The sequence below is a fragment of the Labrus mixtus genome, chromosome 15 (genome assembly GCF_963584025.1).
Source record: "Labrus mixtus chromosome 15, fLabMix1.1, whole genome shotgun sequence".
NCBI classification, from domain to species: Eukaryota; Metazoa; Chordata; class Actinopteri; order Labriformes; family Labridae; genus Labrus; species Labrus mixtus.
This window is the reverse complement of record NC_083626.1, coordinates 6,371,513-6,389,648: the sequence shown is the minus strand read 5'-3', so window position 1 is coordinate 6,389,648 and position 18,136 is coordinate 6,371,513. Positions and strand designations below refer to the sequence as shown.

Sequence of the window (18,136 nt, the reverse complement as noted above, 5' to 3'; positions counted from 1 at the left end):
TAAGCAAATAAAAACTTATATCGGGCCCAAATATTACCTACCCTAGGTTTTGATTCGATTTGAATTTCTTTATTCTGAACATGAAACAAATGACAAAGGGGAATGTTTTCCCCCCACAATGTTAAATATGCTTTGATATGCATGATTTTCAAGCATAAAAGCAGCTGTTTGTTTGGGGCTTTTTATGCCTTTATTAGAGAGAAAGGACAGTGGATAGTCAGAAATCAGGGAGCGAGAGAGAGTGGGGAATGTCTAGCGGAAAGGAGCCACAGGTCAGACTCGAACCCGGTTTGTAGGACTATAGCCTCCATACATCGTGCACTAACCACTAGGCTACCGGCGCCCCACTTTTCAAGCATAATAATTTGACATAATTTATTATTATATTTAAAGTTCTTCCAGCAGAAGTCTGAACACCAATTAAGTTAAAATATAAATGATGAAAAGGAAACATTCATCACAATTAGCAGCTGGATCCAGTGATATTAAATTGATTACCATAAACGGAAAATATTTTCTGTGTTGTTGAGTAATTAGTTGTTTGCCAATATAAACAGCAACAAAATAGATTTTTCTTCTTGATTCTGCACGTGCATTAAAAAGGTTTGTATAACACTTGAACAGCCAGCAGCAGTAAATCAAACATGTCTGAAACACCAGATGGAAACTGTGATTTCCTGGGTTACTGTGAATCTAGTATCATATTCAAGCCTCCAAATGATCCAAAAAGAATACATTTGACTAAGGGTCTGGCAGCACCCACAGTCCTTCTACGGAAGGTGAAAAGAAAGAAACATTTGTCAAGGACAGTCCTCAGCTGCACGAGCGCTGCTGCTAACAAGAGCCAGGGAGAGATGTCCTCAGTGAACATTTTGTAGACAGGCAGTTGAACTCTTGCCAGAACTGGTCAGCTAACATGCATGAAAATTCCTTTTAGAGGGCAGATTTCTGAAAATGTCAGACGGACACAGACTCTTAAAATGGTATGGATGCCCGTAGGAGAGAAAGCAGGAAGAAAGAGTCGGGTAGTCGTAGTTGTCCACACATATTTTTTACTCAGACTTCAGCAAATCTACAGCCCATAAACAAACAATCACCCAAACAATTACAGGTATTACATTACAAGCAGATTGACAGAAAAGTAGACAAACCCAAGGAGATTTTTTTTTAGATTCAAAGCTCAAGTGTTTTAGAATAACAAAAGCCCTTCATTTACAATAGCATTTCATCAAATCATAGACGTGTATGAAGAATGGACAGCACAACATCTCGCCTAAAGTGTAGCCAAAAATCATCTAGAGCTCCCCCTACTGACTGGCTGCAGTATAGGTCATAAACCCCAGTCCTCCTTGTTAGCAGATGGGACATGGGTTTAAACTAGAAAATCTAAATTCATGTCAAATGAATTTTTCTCAAACCCATTCTGTAGTGGTAGCAAGAAATAATGCTGATGTGTGTTCAAGTCCTCTCTGAAGTAGTTATTTGATGCCATAAAAAGGTATAAAATGCCATGATTGACAGCTACTAAGGCACTGTGTGCATCGGAGAAGAGGCGTGATTAAACATAAACACTAACACAGAAGTCATTGAACTTCCATAGCGGTAATCGTGTCTGGGTTTTTCCGATTTCAGGAGCGACACGACGTCATTACAATCGTTACAATAGCTCTTCCGTCCGATACCTACTATGCAGACTGACTCAAAATGCGCAACATGAGGATTTTGGCTTCACCTTTGTACAGCGGGAGAAGGTTGAGGCACGTTGTCCATCTTTATATGTATTCTATGCATCAAATATTTAAAGAGATCATTTCTTTGGACTAGGCTTGTCTTGTGGTTTTTTGCCGTCGTCTTCACTCGGTTTGTTCGGCTTCTCAGTTGGACTCGATTCATCGACCTTCGATTCAGCGATGGGAACAGCTGCTGGGTTGGTCTCGCTGGGGACTTCGGTGACTACGGTCTCAACTTCTTCTGCAGACTTTGTGGTTTCGGATTCAGCTTCCTTGGCGGCAGCCTCAGTAGTTTCGGGCAGTTTCCCATCTTCTGTAGGCAAAGTATCTGCTTCTTTGGGAGCCTCTGTTGCAGTGACCTCTGCATCTTTTGGAACTTCGGCTTCCTTGGAAATTTCAGCAGGGGTGACCTCTTCTTCCTTTGACACCTCTGCTGCCATGACCTCGGCATCTTTCTTAACTTCGGCTGAAATGATTTCTTCTGCTTCTTTAGGAACTTCTGCAGGGATGACTTCTGCTTCTTTGGAGACTTCTGCTTCCTTGACAGCCGTCTCTGTAGTCACACTCTGACCCTCTTCTGTACCCTCAATGGCAGCTGTAAGAGGCTCCACTTTGGCCTCACTTTCTACAGCAGATTCTGTTGTGATAACCTCAGCTTCCTTGGTAGCAGTCTCAGTTACTGCAGTTTCAACCTCTTTAACAACCTCTGTAGCAATAATCTCTGACTCCATGACCGCTTCTGTCACTACTGCTTCAACCTCTTTAGCAACTTCTGATGTTTCAGACACAGCCTCCGCCACAACCTCACTTGCTTCCTTTGCAGCTTCAACCTCCTTGATGACTGCTGCCTCAATCTCTTCAGTAACAGTTGCTACTGTGTCAGCCACCTTGGCTACATCGGCTGCAATAACTTCAGCCTCCTTTACTATGCTTGCTATGGACTCGGTTGCTTGAGCTACATTGCTGGCAATTTCCTCTACAACCTTTGCTGCATCAGCGCCGGTTTCCACGGCAGACACAGGAGCTTCAGCTTCTACACCTTCAACCGACTTGGCTGCGGTCTCCTCGGGTAGAGCAGCTACTGTAGCTTCTGCCTCCTGAGCAACAGCTGAGACAGTCGTTTCCAGGTGTGCTTCAACATCCTTTTCCTCCCTGGCTACCACTGCAGCATCGGCCTCTTGTACAGCTCCATCAGAAGTTGGTTCTTCTTTACACACAGCAGCAGTTTCTTGGACAGTCGAAGCTTGTAAACCTTCAGCCTCTTTAACCTCAGTGACCACCTCTGCCACCTCAGGAACAACAGCGTCAAGAACAACAGCGTCAAGAACAACAGCGTCTGAAGCTACAGCTGTGCTTTGAACCTCCTCAGTGAGGTCTTTAATGGCCTCAACCTCCTGCACCAATGGGACAGCAGAAGCCGTCTCAGCAATGGTTTCCGCAACTGTTCCTACAACTTCACTTTCTTTAACCAAAGTGGCAGCCTCTTTGAGGATAACCTCTGCCTCCATTTCTGGAGGTACAGCGGCTGCTTCTGCCTGGGCGGCGCTGCTCACAGCCTCTATGATTGGAAGAACCTCTTGTATAGTTGGAGCTGCGTCTTCGGTGTGTGCAGGAGAAGCAGCCTCCTGGGCTGAAACTCCTGCAGCCATTTCCTTAGGGACAAGGATGCCGCCGACCTTGCCGACCCCTGCGCCTGCTTCCATCAGCAACCAGTCCATTTTCTGTGCATGCTGGATGATTGCATCGTCAACTCTTGCGTCAATCATTGCTTCGGTCAAAACTCCGTCTTCAGAGGAGTATGCAGCAGCCTTTCAGAGAAACAAATCGAATAAAGGTTTGGTTTAAGATTTGATTAAGAGTGGTGGAATCATATTTTATGCCAATGCACTTTTCTACTCACCTGCCAGGCCACACCGAGTTTAGAGATTTCACGGCCGGACATGCCTTCTGCTCGCTTGGCAATGTCTGAGCACTTCTGGCCATAGTCGAACTGAGCCAGCTTTAATCTCCTGTTGAGTTCAAACACAAGAAGTTTGAATATTAAACAAGCCTCGAGCTCAAACTCTTCTCAATGATCATCCATTCATGTTCTGGTTTCAACTGACCCATGCAATCTGTAACGGCTTCTTGTGGACTTAAACACCATTTCAAGTAAAGACCCATAAGCCACTTTGGTTTCAGGACGGAACACATTATATACATCATTATGCAACTTGAGTTAGCAAGGCTACCTCAAGGGAGCACTGCACTCCTATGTGGTAGTAAATCACCTTCGCAGCAACTCAAGCACTGAATTACAGTCAATGTACTCACTGTCTTCCCGTAGTGGCAGGACCCAGCACAAATTTGTCGAAATACAGGCGCACCAGCCTCTCCCTCTCCTCGAGACCCGGTAACGCAAAGTTCACAATCTCATCAATGCGGTCATTAATGGCCCAGTCGAACTGTTCTGGCTGGTTACTAGCAAGCACCAGCATGAACCTGAGGGGAGGGAGGGAGAGAGAGAGAGAGAGAGAGAGAAAGAGAGAGAGAGACTACTTAGAACTGTGGTGGTCAGTGACCTTTTCAGTCATGGCGAGGACCTTTCCATGCCCAGCCATGCACAGTGAATTATTTAAGTCACCAACTTGTTGCTCTGCTCCCCAGTGCGGTACAGGAATGCGTTGAGGGTGGCTCGGAGGTCCTCGCTGATTTTCTCCTGCGATGCAAAAAAACATGACTCATGAATACACGATTAAAGCACAGGGCGTCATCACCATGCATATGGCACTGCAGCTGAACTCACAGTGGATCGCTTACGCAGGAAGGCGTCAGCTTCATCCACGAACAGCAAGACGCTGCAGAGAACATCAAAAGAGAATGAGCCGCTGTTTTTATTTAAGGCCTTTAAAGTAATTACTCAGTAGAATTAGAGAAGCTCTTGATGCAGCACAACATATAATCTCCTCCGAGTCAATATAGAACCGCTGATTACACATTATGGTATATAATCATATGATGTTAATGGATCACATTAAAGCGCCCTACCCTCTGCCGCTGGTGCTGGCCCAGTCAAACACCTTGTGCATGGCAGTGACTCCATCGCGCCCCATGGGTGCCACGTCTCCTCCTGTCATGATGGCAAAGTCCATCCCTGAGTGGAGAGCCAGTTTCTGAGAGGTAATGGGAAAAATGATTTTTTAATAAGAACCAGTGAGGAAAACAAAGAAATACACAACCATGGTAAAACGTATTAACAAAAAAGCTACCAGACTACATGCTAATGAATGAAATAAATGAACCAGATCATTGGTATGTTATTCACTGTGGGCAGCCAATCACAGCCAACACCTGATTTATTCTTCTTTTATTCAAAACAAAGCAGAATAAGTGATGCATAAAACCACCAGGGCAGATATTTTTTGCCTGAAGAGTCAATCTAGTTTCTTGACTGTTAAAGCATCTTCATGAAAACTTTTGTTTTTCTAATTTCTAATAAAAAAAAGTCCAAAAGGGGTTTGACTCAGTCTTACCTTGGCAAAGAGAGTTTTTCCAGTGCCAGGGGGCCCGTACATCAGGATGTTTCTGTACAAGCCTTTGTTCTGCCTCGTGTTGCGAGTGGCGATGGCAATGTCTCGAACACGTTCCTCTAAACTCGCCTGTGAGATCCATGGCACAGTGACAAGACTAAGCACTTCTCACAAAGACATTTCATGAATGTTGAATTCAAAAGACATTAATACATAAAAAAAAAAAAACGACAAGCCCGTTAATGACTCACGCTGAGCACAACGCCGTCCAAGGCATCCTGTGGTCTGCTCCTCAGACGCTTGGTTGTCTAAGAATGATGAAAACAGAGAGAATGACACAGTGAGCACATAATCATTGAGGAATGGAAAGGCAGAGAAACTTTGGCTGAAAGCTAAGTGCAAATGTTTTTGTTGTATATAGTCATAATATTCAGAAAATGTTCATCATTTTTACACTTCATCAGCGACTCTCCCGCTCTGCAGCTAACAGATTCAAGTCCCTGCAAACATTACAGACTCGGGGATTCAACCCTTTTAAAATAACTACATTCATCATCAGCTTTGTTATGTTGGTGTCTGGTGATAGAATGAATGTACTCATTATTTTTACACACTTATACATCACATCCAAGTACCGTACTTATACATCAATACACAATTAAACTAATTTCTTGCCAGAAAATATTTGATGCTCTGATTTGATGCTCTACCAGCTGTTATAGGATGATGCCCAAAAACCTCAATCAAAGCAAGGCTCCAGACACACCACTGTTTTTTGTGCACAGTCGCTATGACAACGTATAATGAAATCTCTGTTTAGAATACTTTTATTCACCCTGCATGACACAAGTTGGACTTTATCAGCAGACGAACACAAACTAGTAAAAACACAAAAAATTGTCATAAAGTCCGACCTTGATTGGGTGCTTGATGGCCTCTGCGACAGTTAACCTGGAGGTCTCTCGGACCAGAGACGGTTTACCCAGACGAGCCTCGATGAAGCGCCCGGCCACCGATGTGGCGTTCCTAGCTGAGTAAACGCCGACTGCCAACAGTGTGAAACCAGCAACCTGCGGGCGGCAAAAGTGCATACACACACCTCTTCAAATATACTGTCGAGCATTACAAAATATGAAAACTACTTTTTCCCATAATCCTCTGTGTTCCTCCTGTGGTTAAAGTGTTAAAAGTCTGACAGGTCTGACATGGATTTACCGTGGCTGTGAGTTTGTCCCAGTCGGAGACAAAGGCCCTGAATCCCTCCCCAAACACCGCCCCGGCCGTCCTGCCAGGAAGGAAAAAAAACAAAACACAATTATCACACCGACCGCCTCCACTGTGGCACACACACTTGACTTCAGCCCTCTGAGAAACAGCTGAGAGAGATACCAGGAGATAACATGCCAGTTACTGTCAGGATTAAGGAGAGAGGGGTGTCATTTTTGCCCTCACTTTATAGATTCAAGGACAGTTTGTCTGTGTTCAGCAGCTTTCAGGCGGATCTGTTCCCTGATCAGGTCTGCGTTCTCTCGCTCCACCTGGGCCCGGGCTTTGGCCTCGGCTTCAATGCGAAGCAGGTCGTTCTTGTGTCTCAGGTCCATCTCGTGTTCGATGGTAGCTGAGAGGAAAAGGAGCAGAAATTCATTGCTACCTACTTACATCCCCTGCTCAGATTTACATAAATGAAGTTTAACAAAGTATTACACTGTGAAAAATTCTAGATGTAACTTATTTAAAAGGACAGATCACTCAATAGCTCCTTTAATAAATCATTCAATGATTTTATGCTGAAGGGGCCGTTATACTTATGATGCTGTTTTAACAATTCCTTCTTTTATGCAGCATGAATAAATCGTTGTTTCTTGACATTGTGAGTTGATGAATAATGTGTAAATGCAAGTCTTCATTCTGTTTTCTTCTTCTACCTTTTCTCATGCCCTCTTGCTTCATAACCGACTCCTCTTGTTTGCGAAGGTTCTCGTCATTGACGAATTGCTGTTGATAGAAAATAAGGTAACATGAACGCTCCGCTATGATGGTTTTCAGGTAATGATTTCAAGTGTCCATTTCAAAGGTTTACCTGTTGCCTGAGCTGATCATCATACCTCTGTCTGGCAAGTTTGTCTTGATACTGTGCCCTCTGGAGGGGATAGAGAAAACGATTCATTACGTTCACATGTTAAATTTAACTTCTCATCAGAAACATTTGTATTTCACTGTCAGAGGAGCGTGTTGTGTTCAGTGTCATTTCTTTACCGCCTGGTTTTGCTTGGTCTCCTCTACGAGGGTTTTCCGTCTCTCCTCCCCCTGGAGTTGGATCTGCTCGCCCTTCAGCTGCTCCAAAGCCGCCTCATATTCCTGTGAGAGAGTTTCAATTGGGATGTGTTTACTGACATCAGGATCAAGTAGTAAACAATTCAGAGTATCAGAGGATGGAAGAATTACACCAAAGGAAGACCTAAGGCAGTGGAACTACATTTTGAGGTAGCATGCAGGAAGTAAGACTACATTTCATATTAATTCAAGCTGTTGAATTACTTTTTTTTGTTTCATTTTGTGCACTTAACCACTTTTGTTTTTAGCAAAATGTGAAAAATATAGGTGTCAATTTGTCAACTTATTTTTGCCAATATAGACAAATGTAAGGAGATGCTGTGGCAGGCTAATAAGTATCGTAAATATCTTAATAGTATGTAAGTGAATATGGATTAATCGTGCTCTTTTGATGTTTTTTGTATGTTTTTCGTTGGTATGATCTGTTAAAAAGTGAAAATGTTTTCAATAAGCTCTATGGAGTGGCCTTGTTTACCTTGCATATGACTTTTTTATTATAAATATATTTTTATCATTGTATATCCTGTGCATATTGAATTACACTGAAATAGTTTAACTTTGTTCCAATATAATTAACTCTTTCACAATGAGCTTTCAAAGTGAATTTCTGACACTAATCAAAAGGTTAGATAACTGACTGTATATTAGAGTTCTTGTTATACGGTCTATGGGCTGCTATGCAATTAATCCCCCTCCTCCAGCACCTACTTTCACTTTACTCTGATGCTCCAGCTGTACAGTCTGCTCCTGCATACGAGCCAGCCCCAGAGCGTCCTTTGCATGTCCTGTGGTTATAATTAAGAAACAACTGCTTCATTCATTCAGCAATTTAAATTTAACAACCTGGACAATTATAGTATGACTTTTGATCATAATACACTTTAGATAGCCACCATCACAAAATGATGCAAAACTAAGCCTGCTTGTCAGTGTATTTGTAGAACAGCAGAAATATGAAGGGTGTATTTAAAAACAAACATGTACTGTGCTTGGCACGCACTTGGGTAAAAAAATATGCCAATAAAAGAGAACAGGATGAAGCATGTCAACATGCACATACTGACATGAAGGGAGTGATGTGTGAGACAGGTGAAAGGCTGATCTTGCAAGAACACTTTGTTCCCTCGATGCTCGGACACGCCCACCAAACCTCTACATGTGCAGCGTGGAGGTCAAACAGGCTAGCAGGCATGTTGTAAGCAGCATGTAGGCTACTGCAATCAATAGGAGCTCGATATGCTCGGTTCCCCCGAGTTTGACAAAAGGACATCAGTTTGATAGAAGGACATCTGTCAAGCCAAATCCCCCTTAAAAACTTAATAATTGTGGTGACATGTATACATGTAGTTATGGCAGAACAGAATGGGTGAAACTTGTTGCACGGTTTTTACCGGTTCTTTGTGGAGGTACAAAGTTGAAATGTTATCAACACTTTGCTTCTCAGTCTGACAGTGTATGCCGAATTAAATAATGACACTCGACAGTTCAGCAGTGCTCATAAAAAGTGGCTTTTCAAAGTGTGTACACTGGTCAGTACGCGTTTCTTTCAGATGTGTTTTTCTGTATGAAGTTCTGCTTGAGGGACTCTCATTCAAAAAGAACAGAAAGTCCCAACACAGGAATGTGTTCTCCATTCCAGTTAGCTTACTGATGAATGAAGTGTTGGTGTTAAATTGGAAACGATATGAAGAAATTGAAATGGTGCTTTAGTTAAATACTGGTTTAAATAAATTATCACTATTACGCACGTGATTTGTCGAGCTCCCTTGCAGCTTTTGCAGCTCTCTCCAGCCCAGTCGGGTCAAAGTTGCTCCACTTGTCTACGGGTTTGTTTCCCCCGGATCCTCCAGGGGCTCCCCCGCCGCCTTCCCCTGAAGCAGCCGCCGTCTGCTCATCCAAAGGCGGCTGCGACCCGGAGCTCTTCCCCCAACCAAAGAGCCACGACATGCTGCTTCAATGGAGTCCGAGCGACAGGCTGCACTTTGAATCAGTCAGTAGTACCCTAACCCCCCGGTGATACTCGTACCCATGCTCTTGTTGAACGACAATCAAGTACAACAAAAGATGCAAGGTAATATCCGGTCCAAACTTTCAAAATAAAACAAACATAACATATCAACATAGACTACCACATTAATTTATACAACATTGAACGGAAGAAGGGAGAATGGGTTTATAACAATACCTTTATTTGTTTTAATTGATTAAATTGCACTTGTTTTTATGGTGTTGTGATGTGGTCTAACGTGAAATAACAAAAGACAACTCAGGTTTTAGTTTTCTGCCAGGAGATGTCAGCTTCATTCTTTTATTTGGAAAAAGAGGGGGGCTATATGAATTAATATAATATACTCATAAACCCTGCACGTTTGAAACTGCATGTATATCATATACATAAGCATCACATCAACACCCATTTCATGCATAAAGAGTCATCCACCACATTGCTCATTAAACTTGACTATTCGTTCACAATTTGCAGGAACATGTGACATGTTTGTTTTGACTATCTGTGTCTATGTTCAGCTCTGTTGTCCTTGTATTTAGCTGTACGCCTCTTTCTGTCTTCCTGTAAAGTGTTAATGGGATGTGCATGTAAATTGAGAGCAACTTGAAACTTGATGCCAGTTCCTTGTATATGTACACATACAACGGCATTTCAAAAACCCTGTAAGCTTAAGGCTGCTTCTGGTATCCTTTACGTTCAAGCTTTCTCCCCATGTTAACATTTATTACTGTGATATGCAAGGAGTACGCAGTTTATTTCTGTATGTCAGATATACACATTTTACAATATTAAAATAGATTACATGAAAACATGGATCTAATTGGAGAACAAGGGTGTAATATATTCTCATAGATTGAGTCAAATGTTTTGGTGCCCTGTTAAGTACTAATCTCACAAATGAGGTGCAAAGTTTATCTCAGATCTTGAGAGAGAGAGAGAGAGAGAGAGAGAGAGAGAGAGATGGAGGTGAATGTTCAATTTTATTTGCTCTGTGCCCTGAGATCATTGAATAAATTTAAATTGACATGAGCATATACAATGCTCCCATGACCTTGAAATTCATTACCATCAGAATAGTTCATTGTGTACATCTCTGTCCCGGTGATGTGATGCATATTAAATGAGCACAGACTGGGAGCCATTGCATCAAAATAAATCATATATAAAACAGACTATAACCACACAGAGTCACTTCCTTCATTTAATGTCCTTTATCATGGCAGCATACATCAAAGTGTCTATCGCAGTGATAATAATAATAATTAAGACTAAAACTTAATTTTTTCAGATTATGCTATAATACTATTGAAGCAGGAAATCAGGAACATTATTTTTTTTTAAATAAAATGAATATAAAATGGAATAGTCAAGGACATGTTGAGCAACAAAACACATTTAAAGTACTTTATTATGATTACTTTGAATGAACATATTGAGACTAATAAAATGTACAGACTAACCTTCTAACAATGAATGTTTTGCTTTTTTTTTTAGATTTAGGTTAGTAGTTTTTTGATAAAGGAAATAACACTTCACTAATAATAAAATGATAAATTACTGCTGGAATAAAGGTACAAATGTAAATTATGACTATTAAACATATAGAACAGTTACAATTAATTGCACATAAGACATTCACAGCACTGTATGTTTTCATTTATGGGTATGTAATTGACCCTCGTGTACATGTATATGAGTGTTGTGAAAGAGGCTACGACATATGGTGCATTCAGGAGCCCTGGGATACATATGTTATCCATGAATTGTGTGTAAATGTATTACACATTTCAGTAGAGTTTATATTTTATATAGATGCACGGCTAGTGTTAAATCCACGGTTAGTACTAGTTTAATTTAAATTCGTCTTCAGATGCAGTATAAAAGAACATTTGCGTGAGAGATAGTCGGAAGAACGAGCTGGGTGAGAGAACTGAAGGCAGCAATTGTTACGCAGCGCAACGTACCCTACGTCATGTGACAGCGTGCGTAGGGCGGAGCTTTTGGTTACATACAGTGCAGTAGAGACAAAAGTGAGCAGTCTGGTCTGTTCCTGAAGTGTTTTTACTGAAATAAACGCTTGAAAAGTCGGAAATATGTCGGCGGTTTGTGTTGCTTTGAGTCGAAATGTTTTGGCTATTAGGAATTGTGGCTCTATGGTGGTAAGTACAGAACATTTAACCAGTCTCAACATGTATACATGGCTCATGTGTTACTTAAAATGTACGTAGGAGAATGGGCTTCCGTGTTGATTTATCAGCTGTTAGTTTTATGAAAGGCTGCAGTATATCATCCCCACGTATGTCATTGCAAAAAGTGTGTAGCCTCATCAATAAACGACCTGTAGTAACACACCTTTCTTCAAGGCCAAATGTGTGATAATGCCACGTAATACTGAAAAGACTATCTGCTTTACTATTCATGTGAACGAGAATAGTACAGATATACTTCACATAAAAAGGCAAAATGTTGTTATTAATGTAAGATAATTAGCTACTACATAGTAAACATGGTCTTAGCTATTAGAGTGAAACTCCTTACTACCGGTAAAGACTTATGTACCACGGTATATTTACACTGTTTTAGCAGTCAGGGTACACTTTAGTACATTTGTTTACATCTCAAAACTATAAGAACAAATTTAAATAGTTGCTGCTAAATTTGTCTTACATTGTCCTTAAAGAGTCAGTTAGGTAACCAGAGATTTCACAGTGATGTAACGCTTTGATGTGTGTTCAGTCAAACATCCACTAGGGGGAGCAGCTACACCTATCTGACTTATACAGAAGGGTTAAATAGTGTTATAATGTGCGCAGATACAAGATACAGTGTGTAATTAATTGATTACACATAGTTTCATTATGATACGTGTCCTTTGAATATAATGTTGAATGTATATTTAAACACATTTTATTTGATTTATTTTGACCTTAGTGTAACTTTTGTCTCAGTATAAAAGTCTGCTGTTTGTCCTTCCAATAAGTTGTCATTTTAAATGTTGTAGACTTTCACTACAAATAAAGTCCCATCATTTTGTTGTACCTGATGTACCAGTACTATTGGTACTATTGGTAACCACTGAGCATTACAGGATATAAATACCAAGGGCCTCCTATTTTAGCCTTGGTTGACCTAACGGGTCACATTTTGGTTTTCTGTTTTGAGTGTATCCCTGTCATTCATATACATTAACTCTTCTGTGTTTTCTTATATTATCTGTGATTTAGATGGTGCGGTATGCACAGACTGCTGCTGCCCCGGCTCCTGAACCCAGGATCAAGAAGTTCCAGATTTACCGCTGGGACCCCGACACTGCAGGAGACAAACCACGGATGCAGACTTATGAAATTGACCTCAACAAGTAAGGACAAATAGTGTCCATGTACAGAACAATGTCCTAGGTTTTTTTCATTAATCAAATTAATGTGATAATATATTGATGTTCTTTTTGAAATAGCTGTGGTCCAATGGTTCTGGATGCTCTCATTAAGATCAAGAATGAGATGGACCCTACGCTCACATTCAGACGCTCCTGCAGAGAGGGTAAGAAACAAACAATCAACTAGCACATAATAATTAGAATGACTCACCTGAAATATATTAACATGACTGTCTGAGTGCACCTCTGTGCATTTTAGTGACCCATTGATTTTGTATCTCTCCAGGTATTTGCGGCTCATGTGCAATGAACATAAACGGAGGAAACACACTGGCATGTTTGAACAAAATTGACAGCAACACAAGCAAACCGACTAAAATCTACCCACTCCCACACATGTATGTGGTCAAAGATCTGGTGCCTGTAAGTACCGCAAGTCCTTGAAGTGGACCTTTCCCTTTTTTGAACATTTTTTTTTTTTTCATGCCTTTATCGGAGAGATAGGACAGTGGATAGAGTCAGAAATCAGAGAGAGAGAGGGGAATGTCATGCAGGAAAGGAGCCACAGGTTGGATATGAACCCGGGCCGCCCGGTTGGATGACTACAGCCTCTGAACATGGTGCGCGCACACTAACTACTGCGCCACCAGCGCTCCATGAAACACAAAAAATGAGTCAATTATATTACAATAATAAGCAGTAATTGTTGGTAAACAATAAGAATTAACAAAGAGGATTATAAATACATGACATTGTATACAGTATGATGTGTTTATGAAACAGTGTTTTTATTAGAGAGCTCAAAAGGAAACTACCTAGATTGGTTTTTAGTTTACATTTAAATATATTTTATCTTTATTGTCGATCTTAATGAACAGAGAGAATAAGGATGACTGAAGTGTGAAATAGCATAAATTGAAGTGCAAACTATTGGTTGTTTGAGTGCCTGTATTGATTTTTCCTGTGGTTTTTATTTCCACCAGGACATGAGCAACTTCTATGCTCAGTACAAATCCATTGAGCCCTACCTGAAAAAGAAGGATGAAACTCAGGAAGGGAAGTCGCAGTATTTCCAGTCGGTGGAGGACAGACAGAAACTGGTAAATAAATCCGGATAACTTTAATTAAGGCAGATAAATGACCCTATTACGCTTGCTATCATACTGGTCATCTTACGTGTCTTGAGTTATTACATTTGAAGAAATGAAACCTTCAATGTTATCATTGTGCTTCACCGATGAAGTCATAAAAGAGTCTAAAGATGGTGAGAATAATGCGTTCTTCTTCACCCTGCAGGACGGTCTGTACGAGTGCATCCTGTGTGCTTGCTGCAGCACCAGCTGTCCCAGCTACTGGTGGAATGGAGACAAATACCTGGGACCTGCTGTCCTCATGCAGGTGAGTACTGACACCGTCAGAACATTCATCAAGTCATCATTAAATCATTTGGTGGATGAAATATGGAAGGTTGGTAGGTCCTGGCGACTAGTGAGGTAAGACAAATGTGAAGTTTAGCCTGAGGGCGGAGCCGAAGCAAAGACCATGTGGTTAATATTTAATCACATTATCCTCTGGTTGGTTGCTGCTTTTTGTACATCTGACTCTCAGGCAGACTTTATCAGCCTCGGCTGTACTCACCTGAGGCCGAGGTTGTTCTTTGAGCTTTATGCTTACGCAAGAGTTAACTTCAGCTATGTTTCTGAAGAGTGGGGACACATTCCACTGCATTGTTTTGGAGCACTGCAGTCGGTACTCGTGATTTCTTTTCTTTTTTGCTTGTTTGAACACATCAGTCACGCATAACCGCTCCAGTACAAGTGCTGAAAAATGTTCAATAAAATGTAAATGTGTAAATTTTTGTGGCAACATTTTTCGTTTTTATATTGTTTTCAGTGCATTTATTTAACAGGGTCAACTGTTTACTGTCAAAATGACACAATCATTGTCATCACCAACCCAAAATTAAATGTTCTTCAGCAGAGCATAGCCAGGTTCAATACAGGAGGATGGACTAAAATCACAAAAATGGGTTCTTGGTTGAATGTGTAAATGTAATTTACCTCACAAGCTGCAACTTTCCACACGCAGTTTTTTGTAAGAGGATCAACGTCACTGTTTAGCCCGTATGAACTTTATTGAAGCCTGTGCAGCAGTTGGCAGATTTTATAGAGACAAGGTTGCAGTTTTGATTAAATGCTGATGGCACAGAGGTGTACCGTACCTGCATATATCAGCTTTTTTCTACCAAAAATATTTATTACTGGTTAAGACCTATTTGATCGATAAACTGCAGTCAAGGCGTTTAATTTGAAAGTTCGAGAACCACTTAACAATGGGATGTTAAAATGCATATGCTAAATTCAGCATTTTTTCTGTTGAGGATGTACTTTGAGGAACTGTATTTCCTCAAAAAAAAAAAGTTTTTAAGTATTATTATCAAAGTTTAGGAGGACAAATGTCAAAAATGCTGAAATTCTGAAAAGTTTCAAGAAGTTTAGCCACTTAGAAAATGTTCAGTTATTTCTCCTGTGGTGTCTTTTTGTTTGGATTAATTTACCACCACCATATGCAAAACACTTCCCAAAGAATACAAAAAATGACCCCGAACAGCTCAGACAACATGTATGATTACTGTGTTATTCTCCCGCAGGCGTACCGCTGGATGATTGACTCCCGTGATGAGTTCACTGAGGAGCGTCTGTCGAAGCTTCAGGACCCCTTCTCTCTCTACCGCTGCCACACGATCATGAACTGCACTAAAACTTGCCCCAAGGTACTTACACACATCTTCACACATGCTTATTCCCCTCAGATGTTATGTTGTAGTTTCTCACCGTCCGTCTGACACGCTGCTCCACAGGGACTGAATCCAGGAAAGGCCATAGCAGAAATCAAGAAAATGATGGCGACTTACAAAGAGAAGAAAGCAGCAGCTTCATGAAGGCACAAGATCAACTAATTATATCGTGACCTGAGTTAAGAGGAAGAGGAGAGCCAACAAGGACAATTTTCTTCAGTCAGCACTTTTTAAGATTATCATGAGTATTTGAGGAGTGAGTGGGATCGTATAAGGGAGATGGAGAAAGGCTGTAAGACGAGGGTGCTGGACAGAACTGTAAGCTTTATCATTTAAATGACGCAACATGTTGGACCACATTTCAGCTGCATAATGAAGATACTAGGCTTTGCTGTATTTATTCATTAACTCATCAACTTGTACCCAGACTGTAAATATTTAAATATATGTTCATTAAAAATGTGCTGTGTTGCTTTGAGATGATTCAAGTGTGAGTAGTCAAAATGATCCCTTTTTAATGAATTGTTGAACAGTATTGAAGGAGACATTTTTGATATCCATAAAAGGTTTGCACAAAATAAAAGGCTCAGCTTAGTAAAACTAAGCAAATGGAACCAGCATGCACAACTGGAAACATCAATAATGTATGCAGATGTTATTATAGAAGGAACATTTTAGAAGTTATCCATGTGTCGTGTAGTTAATAAACTACTTGACTCATGAAGAATTATAGGCCCATTAAATATTTCACATTGCATCTATTCAGAGTAAACGAAGCGAAAGGGTTGCTAATGACTTCATCCACGTTACAGTATCCCAAGCAAGCTGTGACAGTGTGACAGTGAGCCAGCATGCAAAACTGACACTGCTAAGTGAGACATGTTGTGATTGAACCCATAAATTAAAGCTACACAGTTTACACATACACTACTTTATCAGGTCAACATGTCTACTGTTAAAAAAAAAGTGTATTTAGGGATGTGTGTCTTTGAGTTTTGTTCAGAAATAATGTTTTTCATTTGTTGATAAGATAACTGAAGAAGCAGAGTGGGATTTTCAGGCACAATTTAAAAAGTGTTGCGGCCCAGTACGAGAGAAGCGCTGGAGAACTTCTAATTTTGCAAACACTCTTTGGTCAATATCTTGGTCAGAGAGAGCGGAAATAACTCCAAGAACTTCAATAAATCCCTCTGCTTTGCTAGCCACATGTTCAGGGTCCGAAATCCCAGCGTCAACATTCTCTGCCAGGTCTAAAATATCTGTTATCAACTCACAGGAGAGCTCATGCAGATCCTCTGTGATTGCTGCCATGTTTGTTTGTTTGTTTGTTTGTTTGTTTGTTTGTTTGTTTGGCAGGAAACTGCCTAGTCTGGCAACCCTGCAGACCAAAGCAATGGTTTGTGACTCGATCAGTGTTAATCCCGCCCACTGAGTTTGATGGGAGAGGATGACAGATAAAATTATTTCATGATGCACTGCTGGAGCAGGAAACATGAAATAATTAAATAAATAGTGGAATAAATAGATGTGTTTTTACATAGAATGAATGAACATTTTAAATAATTATTTAAACATTTATTGAATTATTTATGTATTTCATAAATTATGTATTTATTTATATATTACCAATTTTAAATAATTAATGACACATTTAAATAATAATTTAATTATTTAATAACACATGCATTTAATTAATTAAATAATTACATGTTTATTTATATATTTGTTGATTTATTTCCAGTATAAAATAATTGATGACACATTTACTGATTTAATTAATTATATATTTATATATTTCATTTTGGCACTTTTAGTCCTCCATAGAATGGAGTCTTAATTGGAAGTATATATTTTAGTATTAAATTGTTACTTTGCAAAGCTTTCTGCATTAACTCCTTAAACCTTCCTTTATGAGAAAGCTGGTTTCCTCAACTGGATTAATGATTAAGAGGAATCTGAGCCCCACAGTTACATTTTTTTCCCACAAAAACACAATTTATAGGCCGTGAATATGCCTAGCAGTTTAACATAAAGTGAAAGTTTAAGGGGAAATTATTGACTCGCTATAAAGAAATTAAAGGTTAAATTACAGTTAAAGTAAATCATTTATTTTAAGGTCGCTCGTGAATGAAGATAAACATCTGTCAAAGATGATAGCCAAACAACCAAAAGTTTTTCTTGTTAATATTTATCTCACTATGAGCTTTAAAGCACTAATAAATGGTTTAAAGTCATAGTTTATCGGCACTTAAAAAATAGAAAAAACCTTTTTTTTATGTGTTTTCACTATCCTGATTGATATTGTAAGATGTAACTTTCTAATCAATTAAAACAGTAATTATAAGATCATTTTCTGTACAGAGACTATGGTATGAAGTTTCC

At 40.0% G+C, this 18,136-nt stretch overlaps 2 protein-coding genes across 2 annotated transcripts; one reads left to right on the top strand and one right to left on the bottom strand.

The window, feature by feature from the left end:
* Positions 1–1,035: 1,035 nt before the first annotated feature.
* LOC132989372 (ATPase family AAA domain-containing protein 3-like) lies at positions 1,036–9,602 on the bottom strand. Its single transcript, XM_061056967.1, has 16 exons — positions 9,322–9,602; positions 8,282–8,358; positions 7,496–7,597; positions 7,320–7,379; positions 7,165–7,234; positions 6,692–6,857; positions 6,455–6,524; positions 6,154–6,309; positions 5,491–5,547; positions 5,243–5,368; positions 4,758–4,882; positions 4,516–4,567; positions 4,358–4,428; positions 4,044–4,211; positions 3,631–3,739; positions 1,036–3,538 (listed from the first exon to the last, which is right to left on the bottom strand). The coding sequence occupies exons 1-16, from the start codon at positions 9,518–9,520 to the stop codon at positions 1,808–1,810; spliced, it is 3,339 nt and encodes a 1,112-aa protein (XP_060912950.1). The 5' UTR covers positions 9,521–9,602; the 3' UTR covers positions 1,036–1,807.
* Positions 9,603–11,579: 1,977 nt separating this feature from the next.
* LOC132989738 (succinate dehydrogenase [ubiquinone] iron-sulfur subunit, mitochondrial) lies at positions 11,580–16,237 on the top strand. The gene is made up of 8 exons (XM_061057540.1): positions 11,580–11,740; positions 12,806–12,939; positions 13,036–13,121; positions 13,244–13,380; positions 13,941–14,057; positions 14,254–14,355; positions 15,608–15,730; positions 15,818–16,237. Exons 1-8 carry the CDS (start codon positions 11,675–11,677, stop codon positions 15,896–15,898), a joined length of 846 nt encoding a protein of 281 aa, XP_060913523.1. The 5' UTR covers positions 11,580–11,674; the 3' UTR covers positions 15,899–16,237.
* The last annotated feature ends 1,899 nt before the right edge of the window (positions 16,238–18,136 follow it).

Bases quoted from the DNA above. Each gene is read 5' to 3' on its own strand.
- LOC132989738 (XM_061057540.1), top strand. From the start codon at position 11,675: ATGTCGGCGGTTTGTGTTGCTTTGAGTCGAAATGTTTTGGCTATTAGG. The intron at 14,356-15,607 runs GTGAGTACTGAC...ATTCTCCCGCAG, and splicing joins GACCTGCTGTCCTCATGCAG to GCGTACCGCTGGATGATTGA. The intron at 15,731-15,817 runs GTACTTACACAC...GCTGCTCCACAG, and splicing joins GCACTAAAACTTGCCCCAAG to GGACTGAATCCAGGAAAGGC.
- LOC132989372 (XM_061056967.1), bottom strand. From the start codon at position 9,520: ATGTCGTGGCTCTTTGGTTGGGGGAAGAGCTCCGGGTCGCAGCCGCCT. The intron at 6,525-6,691 runs GTGAGGGCAAAA...CCTTCCTGGCAG, and splicing joins ACTGTCCTTGAATCTATAAA to GACGGCCGGGGCGGTGTTTG. The intron at 4,429-4,515 runs GTGAGTTCAGCT...TTTGCATCGCAG, and splicing joins TCCTGCGTAAGCGATCCACT to GAGAAAATCAGCGAGGACCT.